The 23,604-nt window shown below is 40.2% G+C and overlaps 2 protein-coding genes across 2 annotated transcripts in view; both read left to right on the top strand.

Moving 5' to 3' along the window:
• Positions 1 to 23,604, top strand: part of arfgef3 (ARFGEF family member 3) — a 67,472-nt gene that overhangs the window by 21,895 nt on the left and 21,973 nt on the right. The window contains exons 13-27 of the mRNA XM_082154589.1: positions 1,334 to 1,500; positions 1,626 to 1,791; positions 2,399 to 2,506; positions 3,188 to 3,403; positions 3,824 to 3,934; positions 6,440 to 6,590; positions 8,616 to 8,915; positions 9,287 to 9,420; positions 9,852 to 9,997; positions 12,072 to 12,251; positions 13,638 to 13,779; positions 14,695 to 14,817; positions 18,577 to 18,680; positions 18,824 to 18,968; positions 20,595 to 20,723. Coding sequence (XP_082010715.1) covers positions 1,334 to 1,500; positions 1,626 to 1,791; positions 2,399 to 2,506; positions 3,188 to 3,403; positions 3,824 to 3,934; positions 6,440 to 6,590; positions 8,616 to 8,915; positions 9,287 to 9,420; positions 9,852 to 9,997; positions 12,072 to 12,251; positions 13,638 to 13,779; positions 14,695 to 14,817; positions 18,577 to 18,680; positions 18,824 to 18,968; positions 20,595 to 20,723 — 2,322 coding nt within the window. The remainder of the gene's footprint in view (positions 1 to 1,333; positions 1,501 to 1,625; positions 1,792 to 2,398; positions 2,507 to 3,187; positions 3,404 to 3,823; positions 3,935 to 6,439; positions 6,591 to 8,615; positions 8,916 to 9,286; positions 9,421 to 9,851; positions 9,998 to 12,071; positions 12,252 to 13,637; positions 13,780 to 14,694; positions 14,818 to 18,576; positions 18,681 to 18,823; positions 18,969 to 20,594; positions 20,724 to 23,604) is intronic.
• The window catches only part of LOC309487074 (exportin-5-like), a 449,972-nt gene continuing 434,962 nt past the window's right edge, over positions 8,595 to 23,604 (top strand). Inside the window, exon 1 of the mRNA XM_082154599.1 lies at positions 8,595 to 8,606. The gene's annotated coding sequence lies outside the window, so the exon portion shown is untranslated. The remainder of the gene's footprint in view (positions 8,607 to 23,604) is intronic.

The following is a 23,604-nucleotide window of genomic DNA, read 5'->3' as shown; positions in this document are numbered from 1 at the left end:
AGAATTGGAAGAAAGAATTATGATTTAGTTTAAAATACAGTTTACTATTTTGTTCAAAAAATCCCATCACAGTACCTATAAAGTGGAGTCTATATTTTTATCAGGTTCATTTTGATAAAAATGACACAATATAACATTAACATTACATGCACAGAGTTTTTACTGTTATAAAAACACAGATTTGTGAGCATTAGCAGAACTGAAGGTGACCAGAATTAACATGAAAACACATGATCATTTGTGAATCTGGCCAATCTTGAAACAGCAGCTGTGTCGTCGTCAGAGCTATGGTTATTAGCCTATGCCAAAATGGCCAGATATCAGTAGTTTTTTATTCAGCCTGGGTAATTTCCCCCTTAAAGGGTTAGTTCACTAGCCTGGTTAAAACCAGACCATTCTCAGTAGTAACTGAGTTATGGTCTGGCAAAGCTTCATTAATAACTCATTTCCAAAGGGGAGTCACCAACGGACGTCGCTCAAATGCCTCTGGGCACAATTGGATAGACCTAAAACCAATCAGAGCGATCGTCATCGTGTAAAGCCATATTCTGCGTCCCAATTCGCCTAAGTTACTCTACGCCATAAAAGTATGTACTCTTTTTGTGAAGAAAAGGTATTTACTTTTGAATGTGTTGCAAAAAAAGTAGGCAAGCTTTGGGACATACTACTTCGTCATCTTTATCGGACGGATCTGTCACGTGCGTCCTGTCACGTAAACTGCCCTGTCAATCATCTTGTCACAGTTAAAATCCTCTATTAAATCTAATTTAATTTCCTACCGTTTCGGAGAGAAATGTAGTAGCACGTTCATCTGCCAGTAGGTCTTTCATGGAGACTGTCCTCATGTGTTTGCAATATAATAATGCATTTAAAAGTTGATGCGCTTCACCAGCTGACGTCGCTCAAATGCCTCTGGGCGCAATTGGATAGACCAAAAACCAATCAGAGCGATCGTCATCGTGTAAAGCCCGCCTCAACGTTTCTGATTGGTGCCGCGATTTCGACGGATTAGAAATGAGCTTGAATGGGCCCTTTTTGGAACCGGGAAATTTAGATTTGCTCTGCAAGTAGTCTGGGTTTTCCCAGGCTATTAGTTCACCCAAAAACGAAAATTCTATCATTATTTACTTGCCCTCATGTCGTTCCAAACCCATACGACTTGCGTTATATAAGATTAAATAATATCGAGGTATAATTTAGGCTATTACTCACATAAACATTGATCAACACACATACATAGTGCTCATCAAATCTGGTAAACAGAAGCTCAAACATGCTTGAATGGATGTAATATGATGGCAATATGATGTTTTTATGTGGTCTTATTCTCCAGGTGGGGTTCATTCTCCAGGTTTCGAGGGCAGTGAAAACCTGAATTGTCAGGCTCTGATGAATGCGGATGGATTGTACCTGGTTTCCTATTATGCTTTACTGCTCAACCTCAAACTGTGCTGCTGTGACTTCTACCACAGAAAACCCACGTGTGCTCTGGTGTCTTTGGTACTCCTGAAAACCTGTTTTAATTTACCATACATTTGAAATACCTCTGAATTAACAGAAGGCCGGCCCACGCAATCTGGTGGTGATGTTGAATGTGCTGTGTGTGTGTGTGTGTGTGTGTGCAGAAGGAGTTTGTGCGTCAGATCCAGAGCAGTGGTGTTCTGGTGGTTCTGTCTCAGGCCTGGATCGAGGAGCTCTATAACCAGGTTTTGGAGAGAAACCTGCTTGGAGAGGCGGGATACTGGGGCTCGGCTGAGGAGCAGTCCTTACCTCTCATCACCATGCTCACTGGTAATACTCCTTTGTGTGTTATGAACTGTAGAGGTCTCAGATGAGCAATTATTGGTTCAAATGAAGTGAAGGATTAAATGTATAACATATACAATCAAACAAAAAATTATTCAGACACCTTCAACATTTCTCACATTATCACAGTTTTTTCGCTATTGTTTTGAAAATGGTAATAAAATATGACAAGAACTCATAGTTATCAAATCAGTTGATATTTCATCCTTATTTTAGACTGTCTCACAACTGAATTAGGTTGACTATCTGTACATTTAACTACACAATTAGATAATACCAATTAAGGTCAACCAATTACCAAGCAATGCTTAATATTGTTCTGTCTGTGGTGAAAAAAGGTCACATTAGCAATTAAAGAAAAAACACTTCAGCAAAACATGATCAGGTCAAAGTGTCTGAATAATATTTGGTCTCATATTTTTATACATTTTACTGGTAGTCACTGTATGAAGAATTTTTGTGTATAATATGTCACAGTTTACTTTATTTTGCTCTCCTCACTTACATAAATTAACTTTAGTGTTGTGCACACTCTAGTAAAACTAGTTTTTGGTCTGACTGTATATTATATTTGTGTATGGTGAATTGTCAGATATTGATGGACTGGGCAGCAGTGCTATTGGTGGTCAGCTGATCAGAAAGGCCTCAACACAGTCGCCCTTTACCTGTGACAAGAACGGCAGTGACAACTTGGTGGCAGGTACTGCATAAATGCATATCCACACACACACTCGTAAAGAGGTTACAGAGGTTTCTTTTGTTTGTCAGCTCTCAAAACAAATGCACTTGTGTAGTTGATCTGACATTTGATATGATGAACTATTAAAACTATTTTAAACATCTTTTTTAGATTTTCTTTTTTTTTCATAATTAAAGGGTTAGTTCACCCCAAAATGAAAATTCTGATGTAGAATATACAACATAAACAGCATAGGAGACTGACAATAAAGTCGGAAAATCCATGTGCCTAGTCATGTTGTGCATTTCAAAAAGAAGAGGGGGCCAAGCACCGAACCCTGAGGTACTCCGGTGGTTAGTCATTGTGACTTAGACACTAAGATACCCTCAAACCAGTGCAATCTTTGGATATCCAGTAAAGAGAGGAAGGACTAGCGGATCTGGTGATTTATTTTGTATTAAGTCTATGGAAAAGTCCAGCAGAAAGAGTATGCATAATCTTCAGTGACGGATGGCAAGGTAGTCTGCACTTGTAGCCTGACTAATTGCTATCTCGGATGTTGTTCTCTCTCATATGAAGAGGACAGATGAGAATGTCTTAAAGTTTGTGAGAATCTGAATCCATGGAGAAATTGTCAAATCACAAGCTTTGACAACACAGGGTCAAGCAGTCATTCCCTCATCATGGCCTCGTTTCTTACAGGTGTGGTATTTGCCCGATTTATCCTGACCGGCTGCTGGAAAAACCTGATCGACACGCTGTCCATGCCGCTCACAGGGCGCATGGCGGGAAGCTCTAGGGGTCTCGCCTTTATTCTAGGAGCCGAGGGAGTTAAAGAGCAAACTCAGAGGGAGAGAGACACCATCTGCCTTAGCCTGGATGGTCTACGCAAGGCTGCGGCTCTCAGCTGTGCTCTGGGTAACATCACGTTCATTCATTTTTATTTCTTTTTATACAAGCTTCTGCTTCCTTTATATCTTCAGACATACATCTATAAAAAAATATGTAGGTAGTTAAAGCCTTTTGAAAGATTTGGAGATCTTGTTGTAGATGCTTTGCCTGACTTATGTATTGATTTACTTGTTTTATTTTATTTTAAATTTGCCTGTGTGTTTTCTATATATGTATGGATGAATGATATTTGTTAAACCCACGTGAGTTGTCTGCTGATAATCTTGGCCAGGACGCTCTTGCAAAAGAGATTTTTAATCTCAATGTCTTTATTTCCTGGTTAAATAAAGGTTTATTAATAATAATTTCTGTTCAGTTACAGTGCTCCCATTATAGGACACTAATGGAAAGTGTGTTTCTGCTGGCCCTTAATTCTCTGTCATTTAGGTGTGGCTGCCAACTGTGCCTCAGCTCTTGCCCAGATGGCAGCAGCATCATGTGTTCAGGAGGAGAAAGAGGAGAAAGAAGTGGGGGAGACTGGAGATGCCATTGCTCAAGGTACTCTCGCACATTTAAAGGGATACTCCACTTAAAATGAAAATTCTGTCATCATATACTCACCCTCATGTTGTTTCAATCCTGTATGAATTTCTTTCTTCTGCTGAACAGAAAGGAAGATATTTAGAAGAATGTCAGTAACCAGACAGTTTCTGGTACCATTGACTTCCATAGTATATTTTTTTCCTACTATGGAAGTCAATGAGACCAGAAACTGTCTGGTTACTGACATTCTTCTAAATATCTTCTTTTCTGTTCAGCAGAAGAAAGAAATTCATACAGGATTGAAACAACATGAGGGTGAGTATATGATGACAGAATTTTCATTTTAAAGTGGAGTATTCCTTTAACATGATCATACTGTATTCAGAGTCATGTGAAGGAATGCTATGATAACATACTTGTATTTAGTCCATTACTGTTTATCATTTGTTCTTTGACTGATACTGTGCAGCATATGTACAATGTTTTTTGCATATAAGTGGTTGGGATAAGCGAAACAAAATGTATTGCCAGTATTCATGCTTGCATTGAGCTGCTGGTATTGATGGTGTGGGAAAGGAAACACAATCGTTTTGATCAAAACAAATTTGTATTACTTCCTTACAAGTTCCTTATAATTCTCATAACATTAATATTATAGTGAGACTATCTCAAGCCCAACATATTGTTTACTTGGTAATACTTTACAATACGGTCTCATTTGTTAACATTAGATAAAGGAATAGTTCACTTAAAAAGGAAAATTCGGTCATGATTTACTCACCCTTAAGTTGTTTCAAACCTGTATGAATTTCTTTCTTCAGCTGAACACAGTTGATGGACCCCATTGACTTCTCTAGTAGGAAAAAAATACTATGGAAGTCAATGGGGTCCATCGACTGTTTGGTTACCGACATTCTTCAAAATATCTTCTTTTGTGTTCTGCAGAAGAAAGAAACTCATAAAGGTTTGAAACAACTTGAGGGTGAGTAATTGATGACAGAATTGTAATTTTTAAGTAAACTTACGGTGGCCGAGAGAGCTCAACGCGCTGCAACTGAAGAAAACACATGCAAATAGAAAAACACCTGCAAATTAAGAAAACATCTTCATCAGTTTCACAACACATGTGTGCTCCAAATACTCACAACACAACCAAATACAGAAACGCTCTGCAAAAGTTCACAACACAACCAAATACAGAAACGCGCTGCAAATAGGACAGAACACAACGGAAATGTTTCCGGGGAAGCCAATAAGTGACGGACCCGGCAGGGACGTGCTTACGGAGCTGTCTACTTTAATTTAATTTATTATTTTATTTTTGTTGCAAAACGTACAGAGATTACACGTTTATGACATACAACTTTGTATACAATATACAAAATGCATTTGTAATATGTTCAATGTCATAAGAATACTAATCAGAAAAGAACAAGCTGAAGACTAAAATAAATTAAAGAAAAAAAGATAGAGAAAAAGAACATGAAGGAAAGATATTAATATATACATCAGTTACATTGTACACATTCATGTTATGTTAAAATAAGTTTCATAAGAAATGTTAGAATGAAGGGTCCAAATCATAGACAGTAGGCTATATAAGAGGTCCAAATATGAGACGGCGCTGCGTTGTCATGGGAACATCCCAGGTGAAAATAATGAGGAAATTACATTGGCTTTCGTTGCTCCCTTCATCAAGTCCGTTCCAAACGGCTACATAATGGCACACAAGTGCCCCGCTCCCTCCAAAGTGCCCACTTCAAGGGCTCTGCCGTCTGCCCTTTTAAGGGAATAACGTTAGGGCATAGGTAATGCTCACGAGCAATAAAAAACGTCCCAGCCGGGTCCGTCACTTATTGGGTTCCCCGGAAACATTTCCGTTGTGTTCTGTCCTATTTGCAGCGCGTTTCTGTATTTGGTTGTGTTGTGAGTATTTGGAGCACACATGTGTTGTGAAACTGATGAAGATGTTTTCTTAATTTGCAGGTGTTTTTCTATTTGCATGTGTTTTCTTCAGTTGCAGCGGGTTGAGCTCTCTCGGCCACCGTATAAACTATTCCTTTAAGGCATTAGCTAACATGAGCATCAATGAACAATATATTTTTACAGCATTTATTCATCTTTGTTAATGTTAGTTAATAAAAATGTTCATGTTCATTGTAGTTCACAGTGCATTGAAATGTTATGGTTAGTAAATGCTCAGATTATTATCTAAGATTAACTAATGCTGTAGAAGTATTGTTCATCATTAGTTCATGTTAATTGATGTAGTTAACTAATGTTAACAAATGAAACCTTATTGTAAAGTGTTTACGTTTAATCTAACAAATGAGTAAATGCCCTATTTGGATATATGAGTGCATTGGTGATCATTATTAGTGAGTTATTAATAGCTGAATTAACAGTTCATTCAAATATTTACTAACTTATTTACTAATAATCTTACTAACCTCAGATCTTCAGTTACTTCAAACCCTATTGCACTTATGTTTAATGATCTTGCCTGTGTCTGTGTTGCAGTAAAGCAGCGTGTTGAACAGAAACTAGAGCAGATGGGCCGCTGTCAGGGCGTGAGGCTTCACACGGCTCATGTGCTCTGCATGGACGCCATACTCAATGTGGGGCTGGAGATGGGCAGCCATAACCATGACTGCTGGCCTCACGTGTTCAGGTGAAACACTCACAAATCAGTTCTTTGGGAACCAGGATCTGATCTTACTGTCCAGTCTTTAGTAAAGTAATACAATTGCTTTTAGGCCTGTCACCAGATTAAAATAATTCATCATGATAACTCATTAATTGTAATCTGACATTTTGAAATTACTCAGATTTGCACATTTCCTGTCAAACTGTAGTAATGCATTCAGTTCTTCTTTTAAGGAAAGAAAACGGTATATTATAACTATATATGTAGCAGCACTACTATGATGGTCTTCTCATTATTGATGTATTTCGCTCATGCTGTTGGTCGAGTTTTTCTTATAATTAAACGCTGATTTTACTTTTAAATCAGTACATTACCGTGAATCAAGTCTAGCTATCCACTTCAGTGAATTTACTCCAATCATGTTCACTCGCATGCTGTTTGTCATCTATCAAAATGTTTTAATAAAATACAGTACTTTGCAAAAGTCTTAGACACATCAGTATTTTCACCCCAAAAAGTGGTTTTAAGTCAGTTATTTGCATCTTTTGCTGTAGTGTGTCAGTGGGAAATATTAGTTTACATTTCCAAACATTGTTTTTGCCATTCATTTTTAATAATCCAGTGAGATATTTGAATGTTCAAGGAGTCGGACAACAGCCGGTATGATGCACACAGAGATCTGATCTCACCATCATCGAGTCTGTCTGTGATTACATGAAGCAACAGAAAAAACGAAGACTAAATCCAGAAGAACTGCGGCAAAATCTCCAAGACGCTTGAAGAAACCTATCAGCAAAGCTACAGTACTGTGAAAAGTTTAAGGCATTTGTGTTAAAATGCTGTAAAGTCTGGATGTTTTCAAAAATAATGTCAATTAACTTCTATTAACTAATTCAAATCAATATATGGTGTAACGACTCTTTGCGTTTAAAGCGGCTCTTGTCCAGGTACACTTGCGCATAGTTTTTCAGGAGGCTTTGCAGGAAGGTTTCTTCAAGCATCTCGGAGACGTTCCCGCAGTTCTTCTGGATTTAGTCTGTCTCAGTTTCTTCATGTAATCACAGACGAACTCGATGATGGTGAGATCAGATCATACCGGCTGTTGTCAGACTCCTTGTGCATACACAAATCTCACTGGATTATTACAATTAATGGCAAAAAGAATGTTTGGAAATGTAAACTGATATTTCCTACTGACACACTACAGCAAAATACATAAATAACTGACTTAAAACCATTTCTTTAGGGCAAAAATACTAGCGTGCCTAAGACGTGCACAGTACTGTATTTAGGTCAATTTTGCTGTTTATTTAAATGCATTGTTATATTGGTGCATATGAATTAATACTGTATGTATTTTTTCTGCTGTATTTTACTTGCATTAAACATTGTAAATATACTGTACTTGGAAAAGTACTTGCCTTTCAAGACATTTTAGAGCAAATGCATAAATTTAGAGCTATAGTATATCAGTGTTAAAATGTTTTAACGTATTTAAAGGTGCATTGTGTAATATTTAGGAGGATCTTTTGACAGAAATGCAATATCATATACATAACTAATGTTTTCAGTGGTGTATAAAGATCTTACTTAATGAACCGGTATGTTTTTACTACCTTAGAATGAGTCATTTCTGTCTACACACACCGCGGGTCCGCTTACATCGACATGTTTCTACGGTGGCCCTGAACGGACAAATGCGTTTCGTCACTATGTTGTTCTTCGTGCAGAGAAGCGAGCTAAAGTCAGCGAGTAAAACACTGACACAATGATGAACAAGTAACAATAATATTCGCAATAACATATCGTTTTACTGAATAATTAAGTAAACATGATTTCTTAATTTATCTTTGTAAAGAAACCTCGTTGATTAACTGGCTACTCTCTGCTGTCTCAGACGATGACATCACTTCCTGTCGGCTACTGTAACTTCTGTTGGGTGCAATTCACAACCTCACCACTAGATGCGGCTAAACATTACACACTGCACCTTTAAATTAGATCCAAAATCACATAAGCAGAAACTGAGTTTGTTTTAATATTCCTCAGAGTGATTGAGTATGTTAGTTCACTGGAGCACACACACTTCAGCGACGGCGGCTCGCAGCCTCCGATGGCCATCACACAGGCAGCGCAGGCAGTGGCCGTGGACCTGGAGCTGGAGCTGAGCGGAGAGGCCAGTCCAGAGCTGGAACTGGGTCTCAGCCATCCCGTTATCCAGCCGCTCTCCATCCAGGAGCTCCTGAGGGAAAGCAGTCGCGGGAAAGCCACGGACCTGAGGGGGGGCAGTCTGCTTACGGGCACCAGTGTGGCCAAAGCCGTCTGCACTCTCTCCACACAAGCGGACCGGTACCAAACTAACATAATCATTTCTCCCCACCTTCACTTTTCCATTTGATTTTAGGTTAAGCGGAATGTTTGGGATACATGGGATAATGTTAATTATACTGTGTGTATAATCAGAATTAAATGGATAGTTCACCCAAAAAAGAAAATTAGCCCATGATTTACTCACCCTCAAACCATCCGAGGTGTATATGACATTCTTCTTTCAGACGAATACAATCAGAGTTATGTTAAAAAATGTCCTGACTCTCCCAAGCTTTATAATTAGTGTAAATGCCACGTTGTATATTTACCCATCAGTCCATCACTATTCCTCTTAACATGTCTGTTTATTTCTGCATGTTTAACGTGGAATTGTTGTGAATGTCCCGCAGGCTGTTCGAGGATGCCGTCAGTAAACTCAACCTCGTGGGTCTCGTGGGTTTCCTGCATCAGCTCAGAAAAGCTTCACAGTCTCAACTGTTTGATTCGGTCACAGAAACCGGAGACTATTCCTTAGCCATGCCAGGTACACAAACAATACTGAGTACACTTTCCACCTACAGAATACCATCATTTAGGCTACATTTTTTCAATGCAGTTACATGCAACTCTTTATTAATTTTTTTTTTATAAATGGCATTTATATTTTGTTTGTTTTTTATGTTTATTGCTATAAAATAATGAAGCCAGAAATAATCAAGGTTTTCAGAACCGTATTCAGACAAGTTCCAGATTTTAGTATCAGAGTTGAACCAGGTTCTAGTCTCATTTACAACTAATATAAAATTATTCGAGAACTATTCCGCTCACTTAATATTTAGTTTGACCTCCTGGAGTCAATGAACCACATTTTCTGATGGTTATGCGCCTTATTTCACTAACGCTTGAAAAGGAACAACAATTTTTAGGAGTTTTAAAACCCAGGTTTTCCTTCACTTCATTGTGTTTTCATGAAAGGGGAGGCGAAGTCGACCCAGGACAAGCGCAGCGCCCTGCACCTGTTCCGGCTGGGAGAGGCCATGCTTCGCATCGTGAAGAGCAAGAGTCGACCTCTGCTGCACATGATGAGGGCCTGGAGTGTGGTGGCGCCACACCTGGTGGAGGTATAGACACAAACAACCCTCATGTGGATTATACATCCTTAGGGCCCTATTTTAAGGATCTAAGCGCATGGTCTAAAGCGCACTTAGGGCGAGTCCGAATCATCTTTTGCTTGTTTAAGGATGGGAAAAATGTTCGTCGCGCCAGGCACATGGTCTAAAAGGGTTGTCCCTATTCTCTTAAATAGAAATGGGTGTGTTTTCAGACCAGCAGCCCATGGGCCTCAGATGGGCGCAAATGCATTTGCTATTTAAACAACGTGGCACAGGAGGTGAAAATTAAAACTGACGTCTGGCTGAAACTAGCAAAAGGACACTTGGGTCGCGCCGAGTGTATGATAGGGCCCTTAGTGTTGCGATGAAATAAGCTTTTCTTTTGTATTGTGACGTACATCCGAGCGTACCAGATTATCATAAAAAAAAAAAAAATGTAAGGCTTGGTTCTGTGCATCGGTTGTTGATTGGATGTTGAGAAGTGGGCGTGGCACTCAAAAGTGGATGCAGATGAATGCAAGTTTTAAAGTCGGCATGAAACGCAATTTGCAAGTCTTTTCCTCTTTATCATGCTGTATGTTTGAGTCAAATGACTTCTGGAACAAGACAGAAGTTTTTTGACTTGATTTTGTCTGTGGGGAATTGATTGGATGGTTGTGGTTTGCTATTGGTGGATCTCAGTGAGTGACAAGTTGTGAAGAGAAGAGATGTTGCTGCAAGAGGGAGGGAAAGTTATTCTAATTCAAGATTATGAAAAAAAAATAAAAAAATTATGATGTGCATGGATGAATCATTAATAACAAACACTTCAATATTCCATTAAAAAAACAATAATTGTCCGTTTTGATTTCATGGTGACTTTAAGTAGACTAAATGATTGAGTCCTGCATATGTCACCACAGAGAAGTCCAGTTATGACATTTTGACTAAACATCATAAGCTCAAAACATAAAAAAAAATTATTATAATAATATGCACGAATGAAATGTTCTCAATAAGATCTTTAACATTTCGAAAATAGATAGGGATTCTGGAAGAAAAAATTCCATTCGTTTTCTCCAAAGGGAAATTGATTTGAGCAATAACGTGTAAATCTTTCATAACAGAACAATATATGTATATTCAGACTGAGGCATTGTGTGTAAACATGATGATTATTGTAGTTCCAGATTAAATGTGAGCATGCAATGACAGTACTCATCACTTGCACAAAAACAGATTCATTATTCCTCAAAATGAATAAAAACAGAGAAATGCAAACTCATAATATTATGCAAAACTGCAATAATTAAAGGCACACTATGCAGGTTCCGTTTTTGTCAAACAGCGCCCCCTAGAGTCGCTGTGGAGGACTTGTATTTTAACGTTACTGTCGTAAATACCACTCACGAGAGCCGTCTCTGCACTCTTTCGACCGCACTTTCTTTGTTTTCTTCGTCGACTCTGCCATGATTCACGTGTGAAATGTGTGCTAGTGTCTTTCATAGAGGCAGCTTCATATGTTGTTGATGTATGTGACGTCGTGCCGTAAAGCAAGTCGTGATTCTCGTGAGATTTGTCGGGGCGCCACCTCTCAAACCTGCATTGCAGAGTTCGTTTACCATCGTTTACCAAATTATTTCAAAGCTGTTATATTAAGGTACAAATCTTGCATAGTGTACCTTTAAATATGTTAAATAACAGAAATGTACTTTATGTATTTAATCTCACTTTATGGAACAATGTCTTTGCTGCTGACCTTTGATGATCCAGTTCAGCTGTACGAATAAGCAAAAATGCCTTTAGTTAAACATCACATTTGTATTGCTTAAGTAAGAGTGTTACAATTTCTTCTCCTGCATCCTATTTTTCTGTGATCTAGAATGGCAGACCAGTTGAAAGGTTTGTTTGAGCTGCGCCCTCTACTGTACAGGAGTGAATTTGTATTCACTTATTCATTTCACTTTTGGTGTGAAAGGGCCTTTACATTTGCCAAAAATAGAACTTTTTTTTTTTTTTTAGTTATTAAAAAAACCAAGCAAGTCAAGCCCAGGTGAGGAAAAAAATAACGCAAATCCCATTTCTTTGCCTTTTTCCCCCACAGGCGGCCTGTCATAAAGAGCGCCACGTATCCCAGAAGGCCGTGTCCTTCATCCATGATGTCCTGATGGAGGTTTTGATCAGCTGGGCAGAACTGCCACACTTTCATTTTAATGAAGCTCTCTTCAGACCTTTTGAGCACATCATGCAGCTGGAGCTCTGCGACGAAGACGTCCAAGATCAGGTCTGACATTCTGATAAATCACATGACCACGCTGAAGGATGGCTTAAACAAACATCAAGCGTAGCATCAGTTCTGGCAGGTCACGTTAGTCAAGCTCGCATCAGTGACTCTCAGCTGATCCACATCTACCTATAGGAATACGACACCTATCACTGTATTCATATATAAGCTCCTTCAGTATTATCAACAGCTATCGCGTTTCTCAGGAGTGAATTACCCTCCACCCTCCCTAGCTCCTCCTCCCTCCCTCCCTAGCTCCTCCTCCCTCCCCAGCTCCTCCTCTCTCCCCAGCTCCTCCTCCCTCCCTAGCTCCTCCTCCCTCCCCAGCTCCTCCTCCCTCCCCAGCTCCTCCTCTCTCCCCAGCTCCTCCTCTCTCCCCAGCTCCTCCTCTCTCCCCAGCTCCTCCTTTCTCCCCAGCTCCTCCTCTCTCCCCAGCTCCTCCTCTCTCCCCAGCTCCTCCTCTCTCCCCAGCTCCTCCTCCCTCCCCAGCTCCTCCTCCCTCCCCAGCTCCTCCTCCCTCCCCAGCTCCTCCTCCCTCCCCAGCTCCTCCTCTCTCCCCAGCTCCTCCTCCCTCCCCAGCTCCTCCTCTCTCCCCAGCTCCTCCTCCCTCCCCAGCTCCTCCTCTCTCCCCAGCTCCTCCTCTCTCCCCAGCTCCTCCTCCCTCCCCAGCTCCTCCTCCCTCCCCAGCTCCTCCTCTCTCCCCAGCTCCTCCTCCCTCCACAGCTCCTCCTCCCTCCCCAGCTCCTCCTCTCTCCCCAGCTCCTCCTCCCTCCCCAGCTCCTCCTCTCTCCCCAGCTCCTCCTCCCTCCCCAGCTCCTCCTCCCTCCACAGCTCCTCCTCCCTCCCCAGCTCCTCCTCTCTCCCCAGCTCCTCCTCCCTCCCTAGCTCCTCCTCCCTCCCCAGCTCCTCCTCTCTCCCCAGCTCCTCCTCTCTCCCCAGCTCCTCCTCTCTCCCCAGCTCCTCCTCCCTCCCCAGCTCCTCCTCCCTCCCCAGCTCCTCCTCTCTCCCCAGCTCCTCCTCCCTCCCCAGCTCCTCCTCCCTCCCCAGCTCCTCCCCTCTCTTCAGTCAGGATTTGGTATTCTGATTCCCCTTGAATCAGACTAAATTCTCAAATTATGTTGTACATTAAAATATAGAATTTATGATATCTGCAATACATTCATGTTGGTTCTGTTCTGTTTACCCTAAGGGGGGGTATTGCTCTTATTCATGCTAGACTGCATGGATGCGCAAGGAGTTCTTGCCCAGAACAGAATCATACCACCAATCCTAACTCTATGCTAACTGTCAATCGTATTTGACGATAGTGGTCCTGACAGAACTGTCTAAGCGTGTGGTAAACCCTATAGTGTGTTAATGGCAGCATCTGTCTGTTTTGGCACACAGGTGATAACCTCCATTGGAGAGCTGGTGGAGATGTGTTCAGCTCAGATCCAGTCCGGCTGGAGGCCGCTGTTCAGTGCTCTCAGAACCGTGCATGGAAACAAAACGGATATGAAGGATTACCTGATAGGAGAATATTCTATGGGTCTGTGAAGTTTACTTTATTGTTAGTTATTTGTGCAAATAATTTTTTTTTTCTCTGTATATGTTTTTAGATATCCTGCATTAATGGACAACATGCATTATAGGGGTTTTGCCTCACTGTGTTCTTGTATGGCGCAAACCCTCTTAACTTTAGCATTTTTTATAATATATATATATATATATATACTTTTATATCAATAAGCGTCAATAACAGCATTATGATAAGAGTCGTCATGCATATTTCTACAGCACATTTAGACGAAAACAACAAACATGCATTTATAAAGATAGTTTGATAGTTACATTTATTTATAATATTACTTGAATATACAATTATTTCAAGTAATATTGTTCATTAGCATAACTATAGGCTTTTGATTGCACAGCAAATTTGCGCGGTTAATAAAGACTTACAGGTGTGTATTTTTCAACAGCTTCAAACGCAGCTTATGCAATAATAGTTTAGGGGCGGGGCTATGTGTTTGTCCAACCAATGGAAGATTTAATTTTTGTACAACTTTATTTGGTGCCGACAGTGTGGGAGAAATATGTACAGTTACTTTACTATGTAATTAGTTTTTTCATGAAAAAAAAAATCCATCTTCTAAACCAATTCTTTTCCCAAATACACTGGTAAACCTATAACAATGATTAATATTGTAGAGCATACATTCATGATTCACCATGCTTGTTACATCAGAAAAGTATCTCCAGCTACTGTGGCGTGTGTGTGTGTGTGTGTGTGTGTGTGTGTGTGTGTGTGTGTGTGTGTGTGTGTGTGTGTGTGTGTGTGTGTGTGTGTGTGTGTGTGTGTGTGTGTGTGTGTGTGTGTGTGTGTGTGTGTGTGTGTGTGTGTGGAGTGAGAGTAGCTGAATCAATCTGAAATGCATTTCTGCTTGATTCTTTCTGTATGCAGGGAAGTCCCAGGCGCCTGTGTTTGATGTCTTTGAAGCCTTCATTAACACGGACAACATTCAGGTGTTTGCCAACGCGGCCACCGACTACATCATGTGCCTTATGAAGTTTGTGAAAGGTTTAGGTGAGCTGCTCTTTTAAACAGTGTGTTTTGCTCCTATTGATTACCAGATAATTGTTCACTTTAAAGCTGCAGTCCGTAACTTTTTTGGGTTAAAAATGATCCAAAATACATTTTTGAGCAAGTACATAACCAGCCAGTGTTCAGAACTCTCTGCTTGCCGTAGCTCGATTCAAAACGGTAAGCTTGTAATAATGTTTTTAATTCCAGTGGTACTGGTGGATTTCCGCGGGAAATTTGCGCATGTCATTACGTCACATCTGTACACATAAAGAAGAGTCTCGGCTAGTAGGCTATGAGTGTGAGGATGGTGGAGGTGGAGATTTATAGCCTTTTCTCACAGCACTTGATATAATTACACTCAGTGGTGGACAGTAACGAAGTAAATGTAATTCGTTACTGTACTTAAGTAGCTTTTTTGCGTATCTGTACTTTACTGAAGTATTTAAATTTGGGAAGATTTTTACTTTAACTCCACTACATTTCAAAGTCAAATATCTTACTTTTTACTCTACTACATTTTCAAAATCAGTCGTTCCTTTTTATTTATGAGTGGATAAAAACTTAACTGGTCAAACGAGCCACCTATCACAGTAGCCTACAACGTGCGCGCTTTGTTTTGAACTTGCCTTGGCGGTATCTACTAAGCGCGAACCAGAGCCGTTAAATATGAGAGTTGCGACCATAGACAGTGTATAAGAGGTTGCGACACACACGGCTTGTTCGACTTGAACCGGCGCTGCACAGACCGATCAGTTTATGACATCAAAGTATAGAGCGAAATCGCGAGAGCGATTGAAAAGCATACAGAGCCGTCTACTCTCTAATCGCTCTTGCAGTATTTTAATGTCATTCACCGATTGGTCTGTGCAGTGTGCCGTTTCAAGTCGAACAAGCCTACTGTGATCTCGCCGCCGCGCGGTCACGTGATTCGTGTAGCTCTCAATAGTTCCAAACAATTTGTGTTGCCAATGATTTTAAGCGGGGCAGAGAGCAGCAGCTATTATTTCAGCAATTATCGGTAAATACTGACGCATAATGAACATTGCTTATTACCTTGACACTAAAATTACTTCTTTTTTTTTTTTCTGAGGAGTAGCAGAAACACTGCATTAATACTTTTTGGTGTTTAATTTTGTAGGGAAATTGGCTGCTCCCATAATGTAGTGTGTATATATTCAATGGCATTGTGCAGGTTTATGTGAATGTATCATAACATTAGGATGTTTATAATTATGACCATAGACGCTTGTGAAAAATATGTACAGTAAATGCTGTAAATGTATTATACCTTATGGGTTCAGTCCCCTTCCGTCCAAAATTAAACACACAAAAAATGTATTCAATTCAAATATATATATATATATATATATATAGACTAATTAATGTCATTTTATTAATAGATTGATGTGCCAAGAGTGACAGAGTCTTCACGTAGACTGAGTTAAGCAAGAGTCGTGTGACAAAAATTATAATAGGACATTATAGCAATAAAAAAATCATAGTACTTGGATACTTAAGTACATTTGAAGGCAAATACTTTTGTACTTTTACTCAAGTGAATGTTTAAAGGCAGCACTTCTACTTTTACTTGAGTAATATTTTACCTTGAGTATCTTTACTTTAACTCAAGTACATGGTATGTGTACTTCGTCCACCACTGATTACACTTATCAATTTGATGGCGGATCCAGAAAGGTTCAAACGACCTGTGACAACTGGAGATTCACCCATTGTAAAATGCAAAAAACTTCGGACTTCAGAGTGGCTACAGAAAAAAGAGCAACGGCCCAATGCGAAAACAAGGATAAATATCGGAAGGGCATTAAATGTAGTCGCGCAATGCTGATGTTATTAACATTAACAATTTGAGAGCAAAGTATAATTTGCACGGTTTGACATGATATGATAAGCGATCGTTAGATTTAATCAGCGCGATTTACTGCAATCCTTTTTCTCCTTAGTTGGTCAGAACAAAAGTGGATGTTACTTGTTCAGACGACTTGGTCATACTTCCAAAAAGTAGAATCTGTGATTGCTAATGCCAAGGATCCACACCGGCGGCGACTGACAGCCACACATTCTCCTCAAAGCATTGGATTCATCCGCGCTGTGCCCTGCCGAGGCACAACACACGTAAAGTCGATAATTCCGTGAATAACTGCAATTGCAGATTTCGAACAGAGATGGCGACAAAGAGGAAAAACTACGAACTGCAGATTTAAATTAGAAATGCACTTTATATTAGATATTGTTCCGACTTCGACTGATATGGATTATTTTACATTTCCGATAACAATATGCAGAACCTATTGTTTTAATTATTGTTTTAGTCCTTATTTTTGATAGACATATTTAATACAAAACCATGAAACTTCAAATCTTGTGCATTTCTCATGATGGTAAATGTGCATTTTTACAAACAAGCATTAAAAACTGTTATAATAATGTTTCCTGTTGAACACATAGTGGTGTAATGACATTGGTTTGACATTGGGTGCCATTCTTAAAGATATTATATATTAAAAACCAATAACTGATTAAGTAGAAAAATGTAAAGAAAATGGAATATAAAAAAAAAAAAAAGCAAACTGATTATGAGTCTATATTATGGAAGCTTGTTTCCACCACAGAATTAAAAATAGATAAATAAAAAGGTAATTGTGACTTTTTATCTCAGAATTGCGTGTTATAAAGTCAGAATTGCGAGAAATAAACTTGCAATTGCGAGAAATAAACTTGCAATTCTGACTTTTTGTCTTGCACAAAACAAAGTTTTCACAATTCTGACTTTATGCGTGTTATAAATTCAGAATTGCAAGTTTATATCTCGCAATTCTGACTTTATACACTACTGGTCAAAAGTTTTAGATCGGTAAGATTTTTAATGTTTTTAAAAGAAGTCTCTTCTGCTCACCAAGGCTGCATTTATTTTAAAAAACTAAAACAAACAAAAAAACAGTAATATTGTGAAATATTATGACAATTTAAAATGACTGTTTTCTATTTTAATATTTTTTAAAATGTAATTTATTCCTCAGATGAAAGCTGAATTTTCAGCATCATTACTCCAGTCTTCAGAGTCACATGATCCTTCACAAATCAGTATATGATGATTTGATGCTCAAAAAACATTAATTATTATTATCAATGTTGAAAACAGTGTACAATTTTTTTTTTCAAAATTCTTTGATGAATAGAAAGTTCAAAAGAACAGCATTTATTTAAAATAGAATATTTTCTAACATTATAAATGTCTTTACTGTAACTTTTGATCAGTTTAACATCATCCTTGACCTTGATGAATAAAAGTATTGATTTATTTGATTTATTTCCCCCAAAAATTTAATTAAAATTCTTACTGACCCCAAACTTTTGAACGGTAGTGTTTAATGTTACACAAGCTTTCCATTTCAGATAAATGCTGTTCTTTTGAACTTTCTATTCACACATATTCACATAGAAAACAGCTGTTTTAAATTGTAATAATATTTCACAATATGACTCTTTTTGTTTGTATTTTTAATGAGATAAATGCAGCCTTGGTGAGCAGAAGAGACTTCTTTTAAAAACATAAAAAATCGTACCGATCTAAAACTTTTGACCAGTAGTGTATATCTCGCAAATAAAGTCAGAATTGTGAGATGTAAACTCACAATTGTGAGCCAAAAAGTCGCAATTATCTTTTCCAATGTGATCCTGTGTCGGAAACAAGCTTGGATACTATGCAGTGAATGAGACGTGCTGTGTGCTGATCTGTAGGAGAAGTGGACTATAAGGAGATCGGGGATTGTGTTCATGTCAGCGGCTTCAGCTCCACAGATCTGTGCCTGCCCGCCCTGGACTATCTGAGGAAATGTTCACAGGTGGGAAAGATCAACGGATTTCTGTCCGTGAACCATGTGCACACTTTCAAATGTTTTTGTATTGTGGATTTGGGTGAAAGAATGATTTTTACATGCAGAAAGAATAACATGTAGTTTGGTGTTTTTTATGGATTATTTTGCAGCTGCTTGCCAGAATCTATAAGATGCCATCCAAGCCGGTTTTCTTGGGCGCGCGTCTGGCCAGTCTCCCGATGAGAGCTCAGGAGAGATCCGTGAGCAGTGAGGAGGGCATGGACTGTGTTTTAGCAGAGTTTGACGACGATACAGGTCATTTATTTATTTCATTTTTGAGATATGGCACGGGTTGGCAATAGCCAGCAATACACTGAATGGGTCAAAATTATCGATTTTTCTTTTATGCCAAAAATCATTAGGATATTAAGTAAAAATCATGTTCCTTGAAGATATTTTTTGCATTTCCTACCGTAAATATATAAAACATTAATTTTTGTGAGTGAATGCAGTACAATCGCCAACATAAATGCACAACTTTAAAGGAGAATTTCTCAATGTTTCGATTTTTTTGCACCCTCAGATTCCAGATGTTCAATAGTTGTATCTCGACCAAATATTGTCCTATCCTAACAAACCATACATCAATTTAAAGCTTATCTATTCAGCTTATTCATGATGTATAAATCTCAATTTAAAACAATTGACCCATGTGACTGGTTTTGTGGTCCAGGGTCACGTATCATTCATATCCAGATGACACAAATGATACGGGTTGAGTTGCAGTATATGGTAGGGGTGTAACAACATATCGTCTCAATATATCGCAATATAAAAATGCAACAATACATATTGTGGATAGTTCACTCAAAGTGTGTGTGTGTGCAGGTCTGATCCAGGTGTGTGTGTGTGTGCAGGTCTGATCCAGGTGTTGTGTGTGTGTGTGTGTGTGCAGGTCTGATCCAGGTGTCGTGTGTGTGTGTGTGTGTGTGTGTGTGTGTGTGTGTGTGTGTGTGTGTGTGTGTGTGTGCAGGTCTGATCCAGGTGTGTGTGTGTGTGTGTGTGTGCAGGTCTGATCCAGGTGTGTGTGTGTGTGTGTGTGTGCAGGTCTGATCCAGGTGTGTGTGTGTGTGTGTGTGTGTGTGTGTGTGTGTGCAGGTCTGATCCAGGTGTGTGTGTGTGTGTGTGTGTGTGTGTGTGTGTGTGTGTGTGTGTGTGTGTGTGTGTGTGTGTGTGTGTGTGTGTGTGTGTGTGTGTGTGTGTGTGTGTGTGTGTGTGTGTGTGTGCAGGTCTGATCCAGGTGTGTGTGTGTGCAGGTCTGATCCAGGTGTGTGTGTGTGTGTGTGCAGGTCTGATCCAGGTGTGTGTGTGTGTGTGTGTGTGTGTGCAGGTCTGATCCAGGTGTGTGTGTGTGTGCAGGTCTGATCCAGGTGTGTGTGTGTGTGTGTGTGTGTGTGTGTGTGTGCAGGTCTGATCCAGGTGTGTGTGTGTGTGTGCAGGTCTGATCCAGGTGTGTGTGTGTGTGTGTGTGCAGGTCTGATCCAGGTGTGTGTGTGTGTGTGTGCAGGTCTGATCCAGGTGTGTGTGTGTGTGTGTGTGTGTGTGTGTGTGTGTGTGTGTGTGTGTGTGTGTGTGTGTGTGTGTGTGTGTGTGTGTGTGTGTGTGTGTGTGTGTGTGTGTGTGTGTGTGCAGGTCTGATCCAGGTGTGTGTGTGCAGGTCTGATCCAGGTGTGTGTGTGTGTGTGCAGGTCTGATCCAGGTGTGTGTGTGTGTGTGCAGGTCTGATCCAGGTGTGTGTGTGTGTGTGCAGGTCTGATCCAGGTGTGTGTGTGTGTGTGCAGGTCTGATCCAGGTGTGTGTGTGTGTGTGTGTGTGTGTGTGTGTGTGTGTGTGTGTGTGTGTGCAGGTCTGATCCAGGTGTGTGTGTGTGTGTGTGTGCAGGTCTGATCCAGGTGTGGATCCTCCTGTTGGAGCAGCTGACGGCAGCCGTGTCGAACTGTCCTCGACAGCATCAGCCTCCGACACTCGAGCTGCTGTTTGAGCTTCTGCGGGAGGTCACCCACATCCCAGGTAAACGCCTGTGAAAATCTTAAAACACTGTTTATTTAAATTAAATCTTTGTTCAGTTGTATCTATTTGTTGCGATTTGTTAGTTTTTTATTTGTTCTTGTTTAATTACTGAGTGTTTACTTGTCTTTAATAATGCTCTACATTTATATATTTAGGCTAGTTGTTTTTCTATGGTATTTTTAAACCAAAGGCAAACGTTATTTGCGTAAGTGTTCTTTAGCCTGTTGATTTTGGTTCATGATATTCAGCTATATTAAATGTTTTGCATTAAGACTAAATGTGAATGATATCTAAGTTTTTTTGGTTGTTTTTTTGCATTACTAGAATCGAAATTAGAAATCTATAAGCAGAACCAAAATAGGAATCGGAATCGTTAAAATTTAAACGATACCCAACCCTACTCATGATCCCACTGCTGCAGATCCAGAACCCACAGTGGCTGCGTTTACATGCAACCAAATAATCCAATAGTAATCGGATTGACGGTTCAGTCGGACTGAAAAGCCTTCATGTAAACGCATGAATCGATCTGATTGAGCTCGATCCCAATGAAATTTCGATCGGATTGGAAGGAGTGGTTTATTCCTTTTCTAATCCGATCGAGAGAACATGTATACACTTGATCAGATTGAAAACCGAAACTGAAAGGACAGCGCATGTGCAATGACGTTAATAGCGTAATGACGTGTGTAACGAGTTGTTATTCCTGTTGAATAAAGTGTCGTATAAATTAGTGTCCCGTAATTCTATAATTCTCCTTTCACTGCGTCTGTGAAGTGGAGCAGGACAACGTCCCACCAGTGCTCGTTTCAGACTCTCATCCACAGACGACTGCGTGTTTACTGCGTGATAAATATAAGCAGTGGCACAACGGTTCATGTACTCGTTGTCTCCAAATTATGACCAGAAATGGATAAATATTAATCCTGCTGTTTAAAGGGATACTTCACCTCTGGAAAGATGAATGTGTATTTAAAATAGGTCATTTATGTAGAAGAAATGTGAAATTACTTTTGAATTTGGAGCTTTCTAGACTGAGAAAAGCCAGAACATTTATTTTTGGCTTATGTGGATGAAAGACAACAACTCCCAGAATGCACTTGCTTCGCTGCCCTAGGAGGCCACTCCCAAGCCACGCCTACCGGTAAGAGAGCGCAGTTGAAAACAACAAGGCTAGGCTACTAGTGAGTCTCCGTGACAAGTTTGCCCGGCTGGGATTTCGAGATCGCCCAAAATGTCCGGGATTCGGCTTTTGCATTCTACAGTCGCCATTCATTATGTTTACTGTGGCGAGCAGGCCGAGGCTGACGGCCGCGGGAGAACGATGCGAGCAGGACGAGGCTGAGGGGCCGTGGGAGAACGGTGCGAGGCCGGTGGCGTGATTACTGAGACGCACAGGTCTCGTATCTCTCACGGAGGAGCGGGAATTTTCTTAGCAATGTTAAAACGCACATCAACCGATCACTTGTTTAGCGTTCATGTAAACACTACCTTCAGATTCACCAATCAAAATGAATTCAGTTAGATTGAAACTGCAGCCGCCTCGTGTTCCTCCACAGCCTTCAGCTGCTCGTCGCTATATTGTTTACCATAACTTCTTCAAAATCTCAATCCTCCATATTGCATCCGTCTGCGTATTCAGTACCTTCGTCCATGTTTTCTGCAGGTTTCTGCCGGTGAAATCAAACGCACTGGCACTGATCTGTGATAGGTCTGTTAGCGCATTAGGTCCAACCCCCTATGGGCGGGTTTGAAAGGGTGGGAACTAGTGCTTGTAGTCTCAACAGAAATCCGCCCCTCTTACACTTCCTCCGACAATGACGCAAAATGACGATTTTTGCGTCATTGTTGGAGGAAGTGTAAAGAGGTAAATACGGATTTCTCCCGTCTCAGGGGAAAATGAGAGAGTGTTGCACGACCATTCAATAGTATGACTGGGTTTCTAAAGCCCTCATTATGCTTCTGCGTCAACTCCACGGCGTAGCTACGCCGTCACTCCAACGGCGTCGTGACCGTTTTATGGTTCTGCGTCGGGTTGCGTTGCATCGCGGTGCATTTCACCGCCAGAACGCTAGGGGGGGTGGTGTGGTTCGCGAATCTCTTTCCTAGTTTGTTTTGGTTCCATGCGCCGGTTCCGCTTTTTCATTTCCGACAATGGCGAGCGAAAGAGAGAGAGTGTTGTTGCAGCTGGAGCTAATCAACGTTGAACAACAAATGATTTTATTGTAAATGTTTAATCGTAGAAGAAAAAGAAGACGTCAGCGAAGGTGGTCTGTACGACCAGTGCACGAAGACAGGGGAAGGATTGGCGAATTTGTTACGGTTGTTCGACCGCTGAGGGACTTGGACGAAGAAATGCACTTTAAGTATTTTCGGATGTCGAAAGGTCGATTTGACGATCTTGTTCATCGTTTAAAGCCGTTAATACAGCATCAGACTACACACAGTATGCCTATTGACCTCGCTCAGAGACTGGCAGTGACTTTAAAGATTTTATCTTCGGGTGCAAACCAACAGATCACCGGGTTGGGCTACAAAATGGGTTCGACCACGGTGCCATGGCAGGATAATGTAGTGTCCCGTGGCAGACTTGGTTAATTACTTGATATCCATGATGTACCCGTGAACATTGTATTGTAAATAAACAACAAACTTTTTTTCAAAACAAACATTGATTTGATTGATTGAAGTTTATTTCTAGCAACAACAAAAAAAGAAAAGAATATATATAAATATATACATATACACTACCGGTCAAAAGTTTTAGATCGGTAAGATTTTTAATGTTTTTAAAAGAAGTCTCTTCTGCTCACCAAGGCTGTGTTTAGTATATAAAAAACAATAAAACAAAACATATTTTATGACAATTTAAAATGACTGT

The sequence above is a fragment of the Leuciscus leuciscus genome (assembly GCF_965113295.1).
Source record: "Leuciscus leuciscus genome assembly, chromosome: 22".
Lineage (NCBI taxonomy): Eukaryota > Metazoa > Chordata > Actinopteri > Cypriniformes > Leuciscidae > Leuciscus > Leuciscus leuciscus.
Note: the sequence above shows the minus strand (reverse complement) of the source record. Positions and strands in the feature narration are given on the sequence as shown.